Source organism: Eublepharis macularius, chromosome 4 (assembly GCF_028583425.1).
Source record: "Eublepharis macularius isolate TG4126 chromosome 4, MPM_Emac_v1.0, whole genome shotgun sequence".
Lineage (NCBI taxonomy): Eukaryota > Metazoa > Chordata > Lepidosauria > Squamata > Eublepharidae > Eublepharis > Eublepharis macularius.
Window position 1 is genome coordinate 168,475,206 of NC_072793.1, and position 15,703 is coordinate 168,490,908.

General features: G+C 47.9%; 1 protein-coding gene across 1 annotated transcript in view; it reads left to right on the plus strand.

Moving 5' to 3' along the window:
• Positions 1 to 4,496: 4,496 nt before the first annotated feature.
• LOC129327141 (zinc finger protein 420-like) overlaps positions 4,497 to 15,703 on the plus strand; it is a 58,795-nt gene continuing 47,588 nt past the window's right edge. The window contains exons 1-6 of the mRNA XM_054975609.1: positions 4,497 to 4,519; positions 5,341 to 5,449; positions 6,986 to 7,068; positions 7,301 to 7,427; positions 8,330 to 8,422; positions 8,781 to 8,999. Coding sequence (XP_054831584.1) covers positions 5,431 to 5,449; positions 6,986 to 7,068; positions 7,301 to 7,427; positions 8,330 to 8,422; positions 8,781 to 8,999 — 541 coding nt within the window. The 5' untranslated portion in view covers positions 4,497 to 4,519; positions 5,341 to 5,430. The remainder of the gene's footprint in view (positions 4,520 to 5,340; positions 5,450 to 6,985; positions 7,069 to 7,300; positions 7,428 to 8,329; positions 8,423 to 8,780; positions 9,000 to 15,703) is intronic.

Genomic DNA, 15,703 nt, shown 5'->3' on the forward strand with positions numbered 1-15,703 from the left:
TTTAAATAACTGCTCCAGATGCTTTGACATTACTGCTATATGCAGCTTTAAGAAGTTTGAAAGATGCATTGATATTTGTGATCTGGTATATTTTAGGTTAGAATAATCCTACCTTTGCCTATGTTGTATGTGTTAAGTGTAGACTGTAAATCTATATAAATAAAAGGTTCCATTTGTCTTTCCTGTACTACAGCCAGGTGGGGTGAGGAGACAGGGAAGGGAGTGCTGTACAGTGGGTCGAGCGCCTGTAGTTCGCACCATGTGTAGTGCTTCAGGATGCTCCATCTTCTGGGCCCTCAGAATTCCCTGGAGAACTCTGCTTCGCCCCCCCTCTCTCCCAGAGGCTGCAGTCTCCCCTGTTTTCCTCCTTGGTCTGGTTGATGATCCCCTTCCTATCTTTTGCTCTATCCTAAGCCCCCCTCCCTCCCCCCCTCCCCAGGGTTTGGGCTAGCTCTGCGGCCAAGGGCTGTAGCATCCTCCCTACGGTGCCATTTGCCTTGCTGCCTGTCAGTCAGGGCCTTTGGAAGACTGTACCCAGCCCCAGTCCCTTCAGACCATTGGCTCCTTGCTTCAGCATTCAGTGCTGCTCTAATCACACGGCTAAAGAAAGATAAACCACTGTGAAACACAGCACTTTCCCAAAGAAGAAACAAAGGTGTATACCAAATATTATAAATAATGCTTTAGTTATTCTCAATAATCTATAAATATCTGATAGTGCAGAGAAATAATATAACAGTATAAACTTTATCAAAAGGCATAAATAGTTAATAAAGCATCATATAGTAAATGAGTTGTAATCTGCACTGTGTCCACAGCACAAGATGGGGCTTCTGGTTTAGGTCCCACGTTTCTGCATTTGAGAGCCAAGCTACAAGTGACGCCTGACACAGGTTGGACACTTGTCAGCTTCCCTCAAGTTTTGAAGGGAAATGTAGGCAGCTTGGCAGAATGTTGGACAAGTGACAGTTGAAAAATCCATTGGACAGCAGTTGGAGAGCCAAGCTGCAAGACCAGGATGTCTACATTTCCCATCAAAACTTGAGGGAAGCTGACAAGTATTCAACCTGTGTCATGCGTCACTTGTAGCTTGGCTCTCAGTCCCTTCTTCAGTAAGGGAAACTTGCAGAACATCACTGACTGTCAGGTATCACCAACAGATGAAAACAATCAAACAGAGATATTACAAAGCATATATAAAGGTCAAAAACATTCACCAAAAGTACAATCTAAGTCAAGTATTTACAAATACAACAGAGGTTCTCCAATGAGTGTTACTTCCAGTATAGGTCATAGGCAAAGGCAAATGGAAAACTTCTGTAAACTTCTGCAGCATCCTTTAAAGAGACAGGGATCTATTGTCAGTGTCTGACAGAAGGAAAGACAATTCAACAGGTGGAGAAATAATGCAGGATGAGGGATATGAGTAAGCAGAAAAAGTTAGACTAAATCTTATAGAAAACAAGACAAATTTAGTGTTTGATTTTACCCATAGGGAGTATAAATTCTTAGGCTAAAAATCTGAAATGACTGTGTAGAAGCTCTCTCTGTATATCCCCTCTAATGTACAGACTGGGTTCATATCTTTCAAGCTGCAGAAATTTAAAATCTGGTTCATGGTCTGCACAAGTGCTGAACAAGAGGCGCTTCCATAAATTTATTCCTTATATGGGATTGATGTTCCACCACTCATGTCTTGGCAGCATGTAGTGTAGATCCTACATATAGTAACTGACATCTACACAGCAATAGATATACAGAACACTTGGTTGCCCAATTAGAAAATGATCTCAAGATCATCTGCTCCTAATATTAGCTGGGTTAAGGTGGGGGTGGGCATTGCCACCTGCTCCGCACTTAATACCAGCCGGGTTAAGGCACGGGGAAGGCATTGCCACCTGCTCCGCTCCTGTTCTTTGACAAAGATATTCTTGAAACGGGACTGATAAGGATCTAGACCACCCATTAGAAGAAGATTTATTATCACAGAAAAATTATTTTTGTATCATACGAACTATAAAAGGACTTATCATGGTCTGTGATTTTTACAGTCGGCTGGAATGAATTTTTGAAACGGCATTTACCCACGGTCTGAACACAAAGCACTCAGGATCTTGGATGTCGTTATAAGGATTGGTGTTTGTGTGGTGCTATTTCTGCATTTGCACTTTATCAATTGGTGCAATAACAACTACGGAAGCACTTTGAGCACTAAACACTTTATTAATTGTAATAGAAGCCTGAGGGTACTTGTATAAATGTTTTTCTGACTATACAATAGGGGTACTAATGGTATATGTAGTTTAGCAATTGATTATACAACTGTGGTGATTATACGTGTTATATACAGCGAAATAAACTTTAAAGGTATTAGTAAGATTACATGAGATCAGGTGTGGAGCAGGTGGCAATGTCCACCCCCTTCCTTCACCGGCCAGGATCAGTGATGGAGTAGGAGGGAATGCCTGCCTGCTCTCCCCTTTCTAGAGCCCATTGTATTTTTTCCCACAACGGGCTTTGTTTCTAGTCATAAAATAATGTCTCTCTATTAAAAGCATGGTCCACTACACTATAAACAACATCCTGTGGGTATCCCATCCAGACTGGGTCTATTTAACTGTGTGGAAATGGAGAGGAATTCATTAGAAGGGGCTATTCTTTGGAAGTGATCAATATAGTTCTGGCCTCCAGGAAACAGTCCACTACCACTACAATTTACAACTCTTCCTGGAAAGCCTTCGCTAGATGGGGCAGAAGGAAAGCAGTGGATGTTCTACACTCTTCATTAGAAATCATCCTAGGATTCTTCCAAGATGGTTTCAAGAATGGCCTCAAACCAGCTACGCTCAGGAAATAGGTGGCAGCTCTGGCCAAGGCCCTTCCTCCTAAGGAAGGACTCAATTTATCCAATCATCCACATGTCAAGCACTTTCTTCAAGGGGCAACACTGAAGAACCCCACACCAGTCCATCGCTTCCCTATGTGGAGACTCCACACCGTATTATCAGTGTTGGCCAAACAGCCCTTTGAACCAGTCACAGTCAGAAGTGCTCCTACAATGGCTGAGAACCATCTTCCTTATAGTGGTCGCTTCTGCCGGAAGAATCTTGGAGTTAGGCGCTCTGTCCATCAAGACTGAACTCTGCATCTTCCACGAAGAAAAGGTGGTGCTCCACACAGACCCCACCTTTTCCTCTAAGGTTTATTCCAGGTTCCACAGAACACAAGAGACATGTTTACATTCCTTCTGTCTGGATCCCAGACATCCTAGGGAGAGACTCTGGCATAATTCTAGATGTCAGGAGGATGCTAAAGGCTTATCTGGTCTGAACAGAAAAAATCAGAACAGAAAGTCGGGTGCATCTGACGAAGAGAGCTGTGGCTCTCGAAAGCTTATGCTCCGATAAAGTTGGTTAGTCTTAAAGGTGCTACTGGACTCTTTTACTATTTTGTTACTACAGACTAACACAGCTAACTCCTCTGGATCTTAGAAACCTATGCATTGTTCCCTTTAGCTAGGTATTAGAACACAAATCTTTGGAACAGGAGTGAGAGAGGTGACTTACATTAATGACAATCACTGAGCTAATATAACTTGGTTTAAAAGTCATCAAGATGTTTTATGGGTGTGTGGTGGTACATATGGTGGGGGATGTTTCAGGTGTGTTGATGCCACATCCTGTGCCAAAGAGCCAGGCAGATCTGAACAGATGAAAGTGTGTGGCATATAAACCCATGGCTGGGCCCCTAGGCTTTCAGGTATTTTGGGCCCCCTCCAGCACTTCAACCTTTCACCCCACTACAGCTGACAGCCTGACCCCCTATGGTAGGTACTAGACTTCAGTAAAGGTGAAGGTAAAGGTAGTCCCCTCTGCAAGCTCCAAGTCATTACTGACCCATGGGGGGACGTCACATCACGATATTTTCTTGGCAGACTTACGGGGTAGCCCTATATCCATTTTGAGGGTCTCCTGAAGAATTCTATTCACAATTTTAACAATATTTTTATTGTGCGAGAACTCTTCAGGAAAGCACATTTTGGGGGTACAGTTGTTCAATACTGTAATCTTTTGAAGGGAACAAATTTTTTATTATTTATTAAAAATATGTAATTTATGGACAGTTGTTTTAATAGAAGGGACAATTTGCTCCACTTCATTAAGGAAGCAGTGAATTATCTTGTTAATCTTATTAATAGAGGTTATATAAGAGAATCAATGAATTTTAATTTAGGTGGGGGTGTGCCTCAGAAAAAAAACATTGACAGGCCCTTAATCCCTGCGGGGCCCCTAGGCTTCGGCCTAGTCAGCCTTTTGAATAATACGACCTCGGTGAAGAGGGCTCAGGCTGCCGCTTCGGCCCGGGGCAGACCCCAAATGGAAAGCGAGTCTGCGGAGCCAGAGCAGAAAAGCTGCAGTCCTTGAGCGGTTAAAGTGACCACAGAGCTGCACGTCCTAGAAGGCAACGGGCGAGAGCCTTCTCCGGTTCCGCTCAGATTCCGATTTGGAAGGAGTCTGTGGTGAGTGGGAGCAGCTGGATGCTAAACGGGACGGGAGGGAGAGGGGAGGGAAGGCCCCGGCTCATGGGGCTCAAAGCTGCGGTGCTGGAAAGGGGAGGGCGGCTGTGGCAGTTCCAGAGGAAAGGGGGCGGCTGTTTTCCATACAGGGGTGTGAAGAAAGCGGCCACCAGAAGGGCCCTTAAAGGCGCGCTGCTTCTCCCTCCCCTTTTGCTTCTCCCCGATCTCAGTTGTGTTTTTTGCCGGCTGCCCCCCCCCCCCGTCTCGCCCCATTCCTTCAGCAGCACCCTGAGATGTGCGGGCTTCACAGGGAAGCTCTTCGTGAAAGAGAGAAAAAGAAGGCACCCCTCCCGTCAAACTATTTCTTTTGGAGCTTTTGTGGAAAGGGCACAGTTAAAAGAAAAGGGGGTGATCCGGATTCGCCTGCGGGGCTTTCCAAAATGGAGTGGGCAGGGGGCAAAGCAAGGAATGCCTTGATGCAGAGATCAACCCACCGACCCACCCCGTTTCTTTCCCCCCTTAAGGCAGGGAGACTTTGTAAAAGATGCAAGAAAAGAAAATTTGTAACTATGCCGGAAATAGATTCCACGCATGAAATGTATTGATGGCCACGGTAAACCAAACGAGATCATTTCAGCCTAACCGGGGGGGGGGGGGGGGCTTCTTATCTTAAGTTTTTGTGGCTTCAAGAACAAGGGTGCGCTTGGAGGATTTTTCTCCTACGCCCACGATGTTTTAAATCCAACTTTATGTCTGCTATGATTTTGTAAGAATTCACAGGACATAAATTATGTTATCACATTCAGAGTTTTCTGTTTCCCCAGGCGAGTTTTTAAATCCCAAGTGAAAAGAATGAAAAGCTACTGACACTAACCGCTGACGCCCTTTTTGAATGTGGTTTAGTGATAACCTTGATGAATGCTGACTTAGAGGGTACGTAAAGAGAGTGACGGTATTCTTGATAAACAAGTTATGGTTATGCTGCTAGAAACTAAATTATGGTAGAAAAGTTATTCAGTGCCCAGCTGAACAAGAAATGCTATTGTATTCAATTGGTTAAAAATGATTGGATGTTGGAGATGATGAGGAATGTTGCAGCCATTTTTCCAAACTTGATCCTGTTAGGTTTTGTTAAATGCTGACCAATGATGCAGCATTGCTGATAAAGAGACATCTTCAATATCATTCTCTTTCTTCATTTGGACTTCCCAAGAACCCATGGTTGGGTAAAAGAGTGTTCTCTGTCAGTGGTTAATGTCAGAATCCGAATTTGATGGCTTCATAACAGTTCCAGTGCTGTAAATAATTCATTCCTCTTTCTCCAAGTCTAGTGAAGCCAGAAAATATGATAGTATTAAAAATAGGAAAAACAAATAATGCAACATAAAATTAGTTATGCACACTTATATATAAATTACAGATTTCAGCTGTGAGCTCCCATTTTTTAATGCTTCTCCATATGAAACACCTCCTTGCACATAGAAAATGAGCATGTCAGGAAGAAGTCTCAGTTTTTGGAATTTTTTTCCAAAAATAGGACTGGTTACAGTCTGATGGGCACTTTCCCGAGAGTAAGCCACGTTTAATAACATGGGAAATTTTTCTAAGTAGACTTTATTAAGATTGTTCCTGTTGACATGCACCTAATCTATAAAAAAAGTTTGTACATCATAGTCTGATATTCCATTAGTTGCTATAAATGATCACAAATTCATTCCTTTTCTTGTACAAGCCATGAACACTTTCTGTGTTCTCTAAAGGTCAGAAAAATAATTAATTTTAGCATTTCCCAGAATTTAGAGATGCAAAGTGTTAACAGTAATTTTGGAGCAGCCAGCAAACAGTGCTGACCTAAGCAGAGTTACACCAGTATAGGCCCATTGATTTCAGTGGGCTTAGACTGGAGTAACTATTTTTATGTTTGGAGTAAAAGTCTTGTATGGTCTCTTGGCCTTTTTAGGTAACTGGTTAACATGAATACTCCCATGTAGCTATTGAACTATGTGGAAAGTTGGGGGATAAATGTTTTAATAAATTAAGAAATAAATATTCAGATTTATGCTCATTTTCAGATTTCTGCAGCCTGTACCGTATTGTATGGTTTATTGATTGTCCTAGGTGTTTATCATATTAACTTGCACTGTGTAATCCCCTTTAAGTCTAGATGAAAAGGGTGAACTATAAACAAGCAAACAAACAAATAGATATAATTTAGATAATGCACCTTTCTTTTTTTTTTCCTCCATAATTTTTCAAATTTGGTGTCTTATTCTGATTGATCATCATCCATTTTTATTCAAAATATTTCAGAGATTAATTCCTTTCATGCTACCTTTCTTTCTGCAGTTGTCAGTATACCACTATGGGTATTTCTGACTGCAATCTGAAAAGTTACAGGCCAAAAGAAGGTTTATGAGGATTCAGATCATAATGTGGCAATTCATTGGTCCATCTTTTCTCCAATTGCAGGCAGACGACCAAGATCAGAGAGGCGCCTGAGTTCATTTCTTCTTTGCACAGGGCTGAAAACAGCTGCTATGGAGCCAGATCAGGTGTGTAGGGTGAAAACATTGCGGAGACGTGCCAGGGGCATTTGAAGGGCTCCTTTAAGAGGAGCCACTCTCCGTTTTGCTTCTGGAGGTTACCTGAAAGCTGTCTTCTGAACCTTTTGCATTCTGCACCAAAAACAGCACATCTCCTTTGAGAGTGGGAGTGGAGGGGAGGTGCCAATCGCCCCCTGATTGCAATGATTTAACAAGGAAGGAAACCCTTCTCTGATTCCAGGAAATGGTGACATTTGAGGACGTAGCTGTGCACTTCACCTTGGAGGAATGGGCGTTGCTGGATCCAGGCCAAAGAGATCTCTACTGGGAGGTCATGCTGGAGAATTATGAGATGGTGGCTTCTTTGCGTAAGGCCCTTTTTTCCTTTTGCTGATTGTTGTTCAAGGTACAAAATAACATCGGTGATGATATTTATTAGCACTCTGCAAGGATAATGGAAAAATAGCCCATACACATCTGTGATAGTGTCTTCATGCCTAAACGGGATTTTAAGTTTTGTTTGCAAGGGAAGGAGCCCTTATCTGGTGACTGCATGCCAGAATAAGGCCAAAAAGCAAAAAAAGGCCTGTGATTTCATGGTATTTGTACTTTGTATGGCACTTGTGAGTGTTCACAGCACAACATAGTACTTACAACAACCCAGTTAGATAGGTGAGCACAGCTATTTCTTCACTATAGAAGGGGAACGCAGCTGAGACAATACTGGCTTGGCTGAGGTAAGAGCCAAACAATTTTCAGATGCGCTTTGCCTGTCATCATTGGCGACTGCTCATCAAAGTTTCTGGCTTAGCACTGTTTTCTGAAATGTCGAAGAGTGAATCCAGGGCTCTCAGGTTCCTGCTTTCACTGCTCACTGTTTCAATTCCAGCTGGGCCTGTAGATGCCTTCTTACTGCCAAGTATATGAGAACAACACTTCCTGGGGCTCAGTGCAGGCAGGCTGGTCTGGACTGGGAGATGCAAAAATAATTTCGGTAATCAAACCTCCCAAGAATAAGCTAGGATTTTGAGAAGGGGCCAGGACTCAATGGGAAGAGCTAAGCACATGACTTGTATGCAGATAGCCCAAGATTAAGTCCGAAGCATCCCTGACTAAGAAAGGCTCTCCACTAGAAAGGTTTGGTAACATTTATCTTTCATTGAGACCGGCAGAATTGCTGATCTTTGGAGTAGAGAGGACTAGAATGGGTGAGCCAGTGAGCTTGATTCCATATAAGGCAGCTTCGTATCATCACCTTTTTTGTTTCTAGGAGGACATCCGAGTTCTAAATCGGATTTCACCTCCTGGTTGCCAAGAAAAGACCTCTTTATCCAGGGCTCTGCAGAAGAAGACAGACCAGCAGGTAAATCCTTAGCTGTAGAAGGGACCATCTATGTTTGGGAACTGCAGCTCGGCCGTAGAATAAGAGGCTTATTCCTTGCCCCCAACTTCTCCTTGCCCTCCCCCCAAAGAGGTTACGTCCTAGTACGTTTTAGGTTCTTTTGCTTTAATTTCTTTTGGGTCCAGGTTATCTCTGTAACGTGTTCCAAGATTTTCCGTTTTTCCCAGAAAAAAAGAGTGAAGGGTGGTCCTTTTGTACTTGTTGGAATTGTGGGCCTTCCACCCCAATGCTGCTTCTGCTAGCCCAGAAGGTCCTCCCCTTGATCCTTTTGTAGATCCCCTGCCCCCAACATTCATGATTTTCTGTCTGTATTACGAAGATGATGGGAACGTCAGAGAGCTCCGAATTCAACAGGAAAGTCCTGTCTCAGAAGAATATATGGAAGTTCTACCAAGAAGAAACCAAAAAATTATTTCCGTCCCCATTGCAACCAGCAGTGAGAGTGAACAGTCAAGTCCTGTCTCAGAAGAATACACGGAAGTTCTACCAAGAAGAAACCAAAAAAATATTTCTGTCCCCGTTGCAACCAGCAGTGAGAGTGAGTACCATTTGCATGAGTGGAAAGAAGGAGGATAAGCTGGGGAAATCTGTTAATTGTATGGCTCAGTTTCTGTGCTGCACCTTCCAGTGCAGAATTTATAACAGCCCTTAAAGATGGTTGTTGTGGGTTTTCTGGGCTGTATTGCCGTGGTCTTGGCATTGTAGTTCCTGACGTTTCGCCAGCAGCTGTGGCTGGCATCTTCAGAGGTGTAGCACCAAAAGACACTGGTGACACTGAGAGATCTCTGTCTTTTGGTGCTACACCTCTGAAGATGCCAGCTACAGCTGCTGGTGAAACGTCAGGAACTACAATGCCAAGACCACGGCAATACAGCCTGGAAAACCCACAACAACCATCGTTCATCTTCATTCTTCTGTGCCTCCACACATGGGGACTGCACAGGCGCAGGCCAGCCGCCGGAAAATTCTTTATCGCTTCTATAGCTCCAAAGGGGCCTTTTGTCGCGCGCCTCAGCGACTGTTTCCTGCCCAAACGGTCACATGTCCTTCCAGCGACCAATGGCCCCTTCCCTCAGTTCTCTTCTTGCCGCCGCTTGAAGTGAACGTCTGCTTCGCAGCTCCGTGCTTTAGTGATTGATCTAGTGATTATTTGGTTTTGACTTCGGACTTCGGACTTGACTATTCTTCTTCTGACTGATTTGGATTGCAGTGCCGAGCCATCAACTCACCACCGGGAAGTCGACCCCCAGGAAGGTGTCAGATCTGAGGCTGGAATCGAGGAAGAGGCCAACCACTGAGAGGGCTTCGGTTCCGATGGCCTCTTCTGAGCCCCCTTCCAAGAAGCCGAAGAAGGCTAAGCATCGGCGGTCTCGGTCCCCACGTCGGGCTTCTACTGAAGAAGTTGTGATGGTGATTCCGCGCACGCCTTCCCCTCACCTGGACTCGCCAGCTCCAGAAGAGGTGCCGGATCCGGGGGCCTTCATTGTGGTCTCTAGCGATCGCTCCCCAGTCACAAATCCGAGCCTGTCTGCCCACCGTCGGAACCGACCGTTGCCAGCTCCACCGATTCTTCTGTCTCCGGCGTCTTCCGTGCAGAGTCGGCGCCGTTCGGAACCGGGGAGCGTCGGTTCCAGGCACTCCCTGGAGTCTCGGCATCGACAGGCCTCGTACATCCCTCCGGCCTACCACTGCCAATGGAAGGGGGCCCCTGCCGGGTTTGAGTACTCGGAACCGAGGCCATCCACCTCGAGGCAGGGTTGGCTGCCTCCGCCCTTCCAAGGAGAAGAGTCGGTGCCTGGTTCTGATGAGGAGGAAGCTGAGAGTATCTGTGGTTACAGATCGGAATTGTGGTCTGAGCCGTCCCCAGACGACAACCTGGTGCCCAGTACCAGCTCCCCTTATGAAGATCTACAGATCTATGCAGATCAGATGGCTCGCATGGCAAAGGCGTTGGAGATGGATATTTCCTTGGCCACGCTGCAGACTAAAGACAAGCTCATGTGTCGGATCTACGAAGACAACCCTGCTACGGTGGGCTTCCCCATGCTGGAGGGTGTGGAAGAAATAGTGGAGAAGGTGTGGAAGGTGCCCTGTGACCAGCCAGCTACATCTAAAAGAATTGAACAGATGTACAAAATCAAGCAGGGCACCTGGCAATCGTTGGTGAAACACCCTCTACCCTCCTCATTGGTTGCGGAGGAGATCCAGCCTCGTCGGTCGGGCCCCTCTTCCGCACCCCCAGACAAAGAGGGCAGGAAGATCGATGCCATGGGCAGGCGCCAGTATACCATCTCCTCCTTGGGCCTTAGGATAGCCAACTACCAGACCATCATGGCTGGCTATCAATTATACCTTTGGGAGAAGCTGGCGTCCTACGTCGGGGATTTGCCTGCAGACGAGAAGGCGGCGGTGTCCCTGCTGCAGACGGAGGCCACCTGTCTCTCCAAGCAGCAAGTGAATGCTGGGACTCACGCTGCTGACACTGCTGCACGTGGAATGGCTGCAGCGGTGGTCCTCAGACGCCACTCTTGGCTCAGGTCGACGGCTCTCTCACAGGAAGTGAGATCAAGAATCGAGGGCCTGCCTTTTGAGGGGGACTCTTTGTTCTCCACAACGACTGATGAGGCGCTTAAGAAAAAGAAAGAAGACAGGCAGACTGCCCGGTCGTTAGGACTGACCTCAGCGGACAAGTCTGCTTCCAGGCCACGGTACCCTGCAAGGTATAATCCGTACCAATATCAGGGCAGATACCATCAGCGTCCTTCCTACCAGCAGTACCCTGCCTACTCTCAGCGCCACTTCGCTCCTGCACAGCAGTCCAGGAGACGTAGGCCTTTCAAGCCCCGCACGCCTCAGCCCCCTGCTCAGCAGAAGGATCAGCAGGGACCTGGGAGGCAGTACTGACGGGATGATCCAGCCACATCCTTGAACTTTTCGGACAGGCTGAGGCCTTTCCTCTTCGAGTGGGAGTCGATAACATCTGACTCATGGGTCTTAACGATTGTTGATAAAGGATACGGGCTGGAATTCTTGGAACTGCCTAGGTGTAGCTCGCCCCTAACGGCTGTAACTAATACCATGGCCGAGCTGGATGCAGAAATAGTATCGCTCCTGGCCAAGGGTGCTATACAAGAGTTGGCTTATGACAGATCTGAGAAGGGCTTTTTTTCTCGGTTCTTCTTGGTCCCCAAAAAGGATGGGGGTTTACGCCCCATTCTAGATTTAAGAGGCCTTAATGCCTTTCTAATGGTGACTAAGTTCAAAATGGTCACACTGTCTGCTGTGATCTCCTTACTAAAGAAAGGGGATTGGTTTGCTGTCCTTGATTTGAAGGACACTTATTTCCATGTGGAAATACGAGAGGAGCACAGGAAATACCTGAGCTTCGTTTACCAGCGAAGGGTGTTCCGTTATAAGGTGCTTCCCTTCGGTCTATCCACGGCGCCACGGGTATTTACTGTGTGGCTCCTGTGGTCTTCTTCCTTCGGGAGGAAGGCTGTTCCATCTTTCCCTATCTCGATGACTGGCTCACCGTGGCTGACTCAGAAGCTAAGCTGTTGCAAGATGTAGAATTAGTACTGAGCACTTGCAAACGCTTGGGGCTTCTGGTGAATTTTGAAAAATCAAAGCTGGTGTCCAACCGTAAGGTCTCCTATATTGGGGCAATTTTGGACTGTATAGAGGATAAGGCACTGCTCCCCCTTGAAAGGGCTAAGTCTCTGAAGGGTCTGGTATCCATGTTTAAAAGGAATCGTTTCCAATCTGTGCGCACCATCCAATGTTTGTTGGGGCATATGGCAGCAGCCACCTCTGTGGTCCCCTTTGCTAGGCTGCGTATGCGCCCGCTTCAGAATTGATTCGTGAGAAGGTATGACGCCTTACGTCATCCTCCGTCTCTCAAGTTGTCCATACCTAGGGCTATTCTATCCTCCCTTGACTGGTGGATGTCAGATGACAACTTGTTTAAAGGGACCCTGTTTGGTTACCAGCATCCTGAGGTTACAGTGACCACTGATGCGTCCCTAAGGGGATGGGGTGCTTACTGTGGTACTGCATGTGTACAAGATGTTTGGACAGAAAGGGAAAAGAACCTGCACATTAATGTACTTGAGTTAAGGGCTATTCGTTTTGCAGTTGTGTCCCTTACAGCACTTCTACAAAACCGTCAGGTGTTGGTGCAGACGGACAACACGACTGCCATGTATTACCTAAACCAGCAAGGGGGCACAGCATCTATGATTCTCTGCAGGGAGGCCACGCTTATTTGGCACTGGGCGATCCAGAATGGTGTGATGCTTCGGGCTATACACGTAGCGGGATCAGACAATGTTCGGGCAGATGCCCTGAGCAGGGTGCACATGTTGGACCACGAGTGGAAATTGAGCGCAGAGTACATTGGGCTGATCTTCCAAATGTGGGGGCAACCGGACATAGATTTGTTCGCAACTTCAGCAAACACCAAGGCCCAGATATTTTGTTCAAGGACAGGGAGCGACCCCCTCTCTATTGGGGTTGCCTTCCAGTTTACGTGGACCCACAGGTTGCACTATATGTTTCCACCATTCCCACTAATGCCGAGGGTGCTGGGCAAAATAGAAAACGACAATGCAGATTGCATTCTAGTGGCACCCTTCTGGCCAAGACAAGTATGGTTCCCCAAACTACTGCAGATGTCCAATCGGACATATGTGAGTCTGCCTCCCCAGCAGGATCTCCTGCGGAACGGGAACCTGCTCCACCACGAACCAAAAAAGCTGCACCTGACTGTCTGGCGGATCCAACCCTGCCTGTAGTGTTTTCAGAGCAGGTGGAGAAAGTCTGGCTGAACACAAGGAAGCCGTCCACTAGATGAGCCTATGAGGCTAAGTGGCGTAGGTTTGAGGCTTGGGCACTTGCTAAGGAAGTGGTGCCTACCAGTAGCCCCCTGGGGCTCATATTTGACTACCTATGTCAGCTGAGGGACCAAGGGTTAAGAGTTACCTCCCTCAAAGTCCATCTTGCTGCTATTTCCGCCTTTCATGATCGGGTAGACGGTAGCACAGTGTTTTCACACTGTAAATCTCGTCAGTTCCTGAAGGGGATGTTTAATCTTTACCCGCCTGTGTCCCCTCCTGTGCCTCAATGGTCCCTATTCCTGGTGCTGTCGAGGCTGATGTTGTCTCCCTTTGAGCCATTAGCCACATGCCCCTTGGACTTGTTGTCCTACAAGGTAGCGTTCTTGGTGGCTGTAACATCTGCCAGGAGAGTTAGTGAGTTGTCAGCACTTAGGGCTGACCCGCCCTTCCTTCTATTCCATAAGAATAGGGTGGTCCTGCGGCCATGCCTCAAGTTCCTGCCAAAGGTGGTGTCTGCCTTTCACCTGTCGCAGGATATTATGCTACCTGCGTTTTTTCCACAGCCATCTTCCAAAGGGGAAAGGGCCCTTCATACCTTAGACTTAAGAAGAGCCTTGGCTTTCTACTTAGATAGGACAAGTGAATTCCGTAATAGCCCTCACTTGTTTGTCTGTTTTGGAGCCAAGGACAAGGGTCACAGGGCATCTTCACAGACCCTGTCACGGTGCATTGTGTCGGCCATTAGTAAGGCCTATTCTCTGGCTGGGGTGGTTTGCCCACCCCAAGTCAGAGCCCATTCCACACGGTCTCAAGCAGCCTCTTCGGCACTCATCAGGGGTGTGCCGCTGGTTACTATCTGTAAGGCAGCTACGTGGTCCTCTGCTGACACGTTTGTTAAACACTATGCTATGGATGTCAATGCAGAGCAAGAGGTTTCAGTAGCCAAAGCTGTCCTTCACTCCCTGTTTTCCTAAAGGGATACTGGAGGGTTTTATTGTAATAATTGAAAATGACACTTTGTGTTTATATGTATATATATATATTGAACAAGTTCGTCGTCGTCCTTCTGTGCAGCCCCACATTGGGACTGCGCATGCGCAGGCCGGCCGCGGAAAGATTTGACTAGCTATAGAATCGTGAAGAGGGGGACGCCCGCTGGTTCCGCGCGTGCGCGGTTCCGTTCCCGCCAAAACCGGCATACTTAAGGCGAGCGTCCCCCACATTCCCTCAGTTCCTTTTTCGCCGCCGTCGGAATTGGTTCTGCTAGCGTTCTTTTTCCAACTCTCATTATGGCCCTCTTCAAAAAGTGTCAGAAATGTTCGACGAAGATGACCCACTCCGATGGGCTCGACTTGTGCCTTCTCTGTCTCGGGGAAGGGCACATTGTTCAGCGCTGTGCTATTTGCCAGTCGTTTACACCCAAGGCCCGCCACGACCGTTCTGCTCGGCTGAAGGCCTTCCTCTGGGGGTCTAATCTTCTACCCCAAGATCAGGCGGGTAAGCAGGATGCGCCTCGTTCGGCCGCTTCTCCCGCTCCCGGGCCTTCGTCTGACCCGGCTCGTGGTTCCTCGGATCCGACCCCCTCGGAACCGGCTGCGGTACCGGCTACCCCCCTTGTGACCGAGGGTGCTACCCGCCCGAAGAAGCGCTCGGCGGAGCGCTCCGCTGTGGAACGGGCAGCTTCGGCGCCCCCGGCAAAAAAGTCGAAGTCTCGTTCGAAGCATCACAAACGAGACGTCTCCGCTCCCGCCACTCGCGGCCCTTCGCCTGTGCCGGCTTCTCTTTCAGCTCCTCCGCCGGATGCCTTGCACACGCCGTCGCCGCCGCACACGCCTCCACCGCATATAGAGGATGATTACATCTCGGTTCCGAACTTCCCGGATCCGATCGTGGCCTTCGAACATGGCTTGCCATCCGCTCCTGCCTCTACTGATCCGTCCGTTCCGTCCTGGCCCCAACAGCAGGTCCCGGACGCCCGTTCGGTTCCGACCCCGTGGCTGCCTCCGGTGCAGAACTTTCCGGGCATAGGTGATGTGGCGACCTGGTCATCCTTCGTGTCCTGGCTCCAGTCATCGGCGGCGCTTGTCCAGCGCGCTGGCCTGGTCCCATCGGTACCTGCCTTCTCGTCGGCCGTGCCAGAGACGTCCGTGAGACAGCCAGGACACGCGGTCGCTCCTCCGACACTGCCTCCGGTCTCCCGCGCGGAACCGATGCCATCTGCCTCTGCGCAGGTGCCGGAGTTCTCCGGTTCCGAGGATGAGGAGGGTCTGGCTTCCCCCTCTGACGCTTCCTCCGACCTGGCGTGGGATCCGTCCCCTGACGACGCCGTCGGTGAGTCCAGAGCATCCTCTCCCACCGAAGATCATCGTATGCTTCCTGAGCAGATGATCCGAATGGCAGAAGCTTT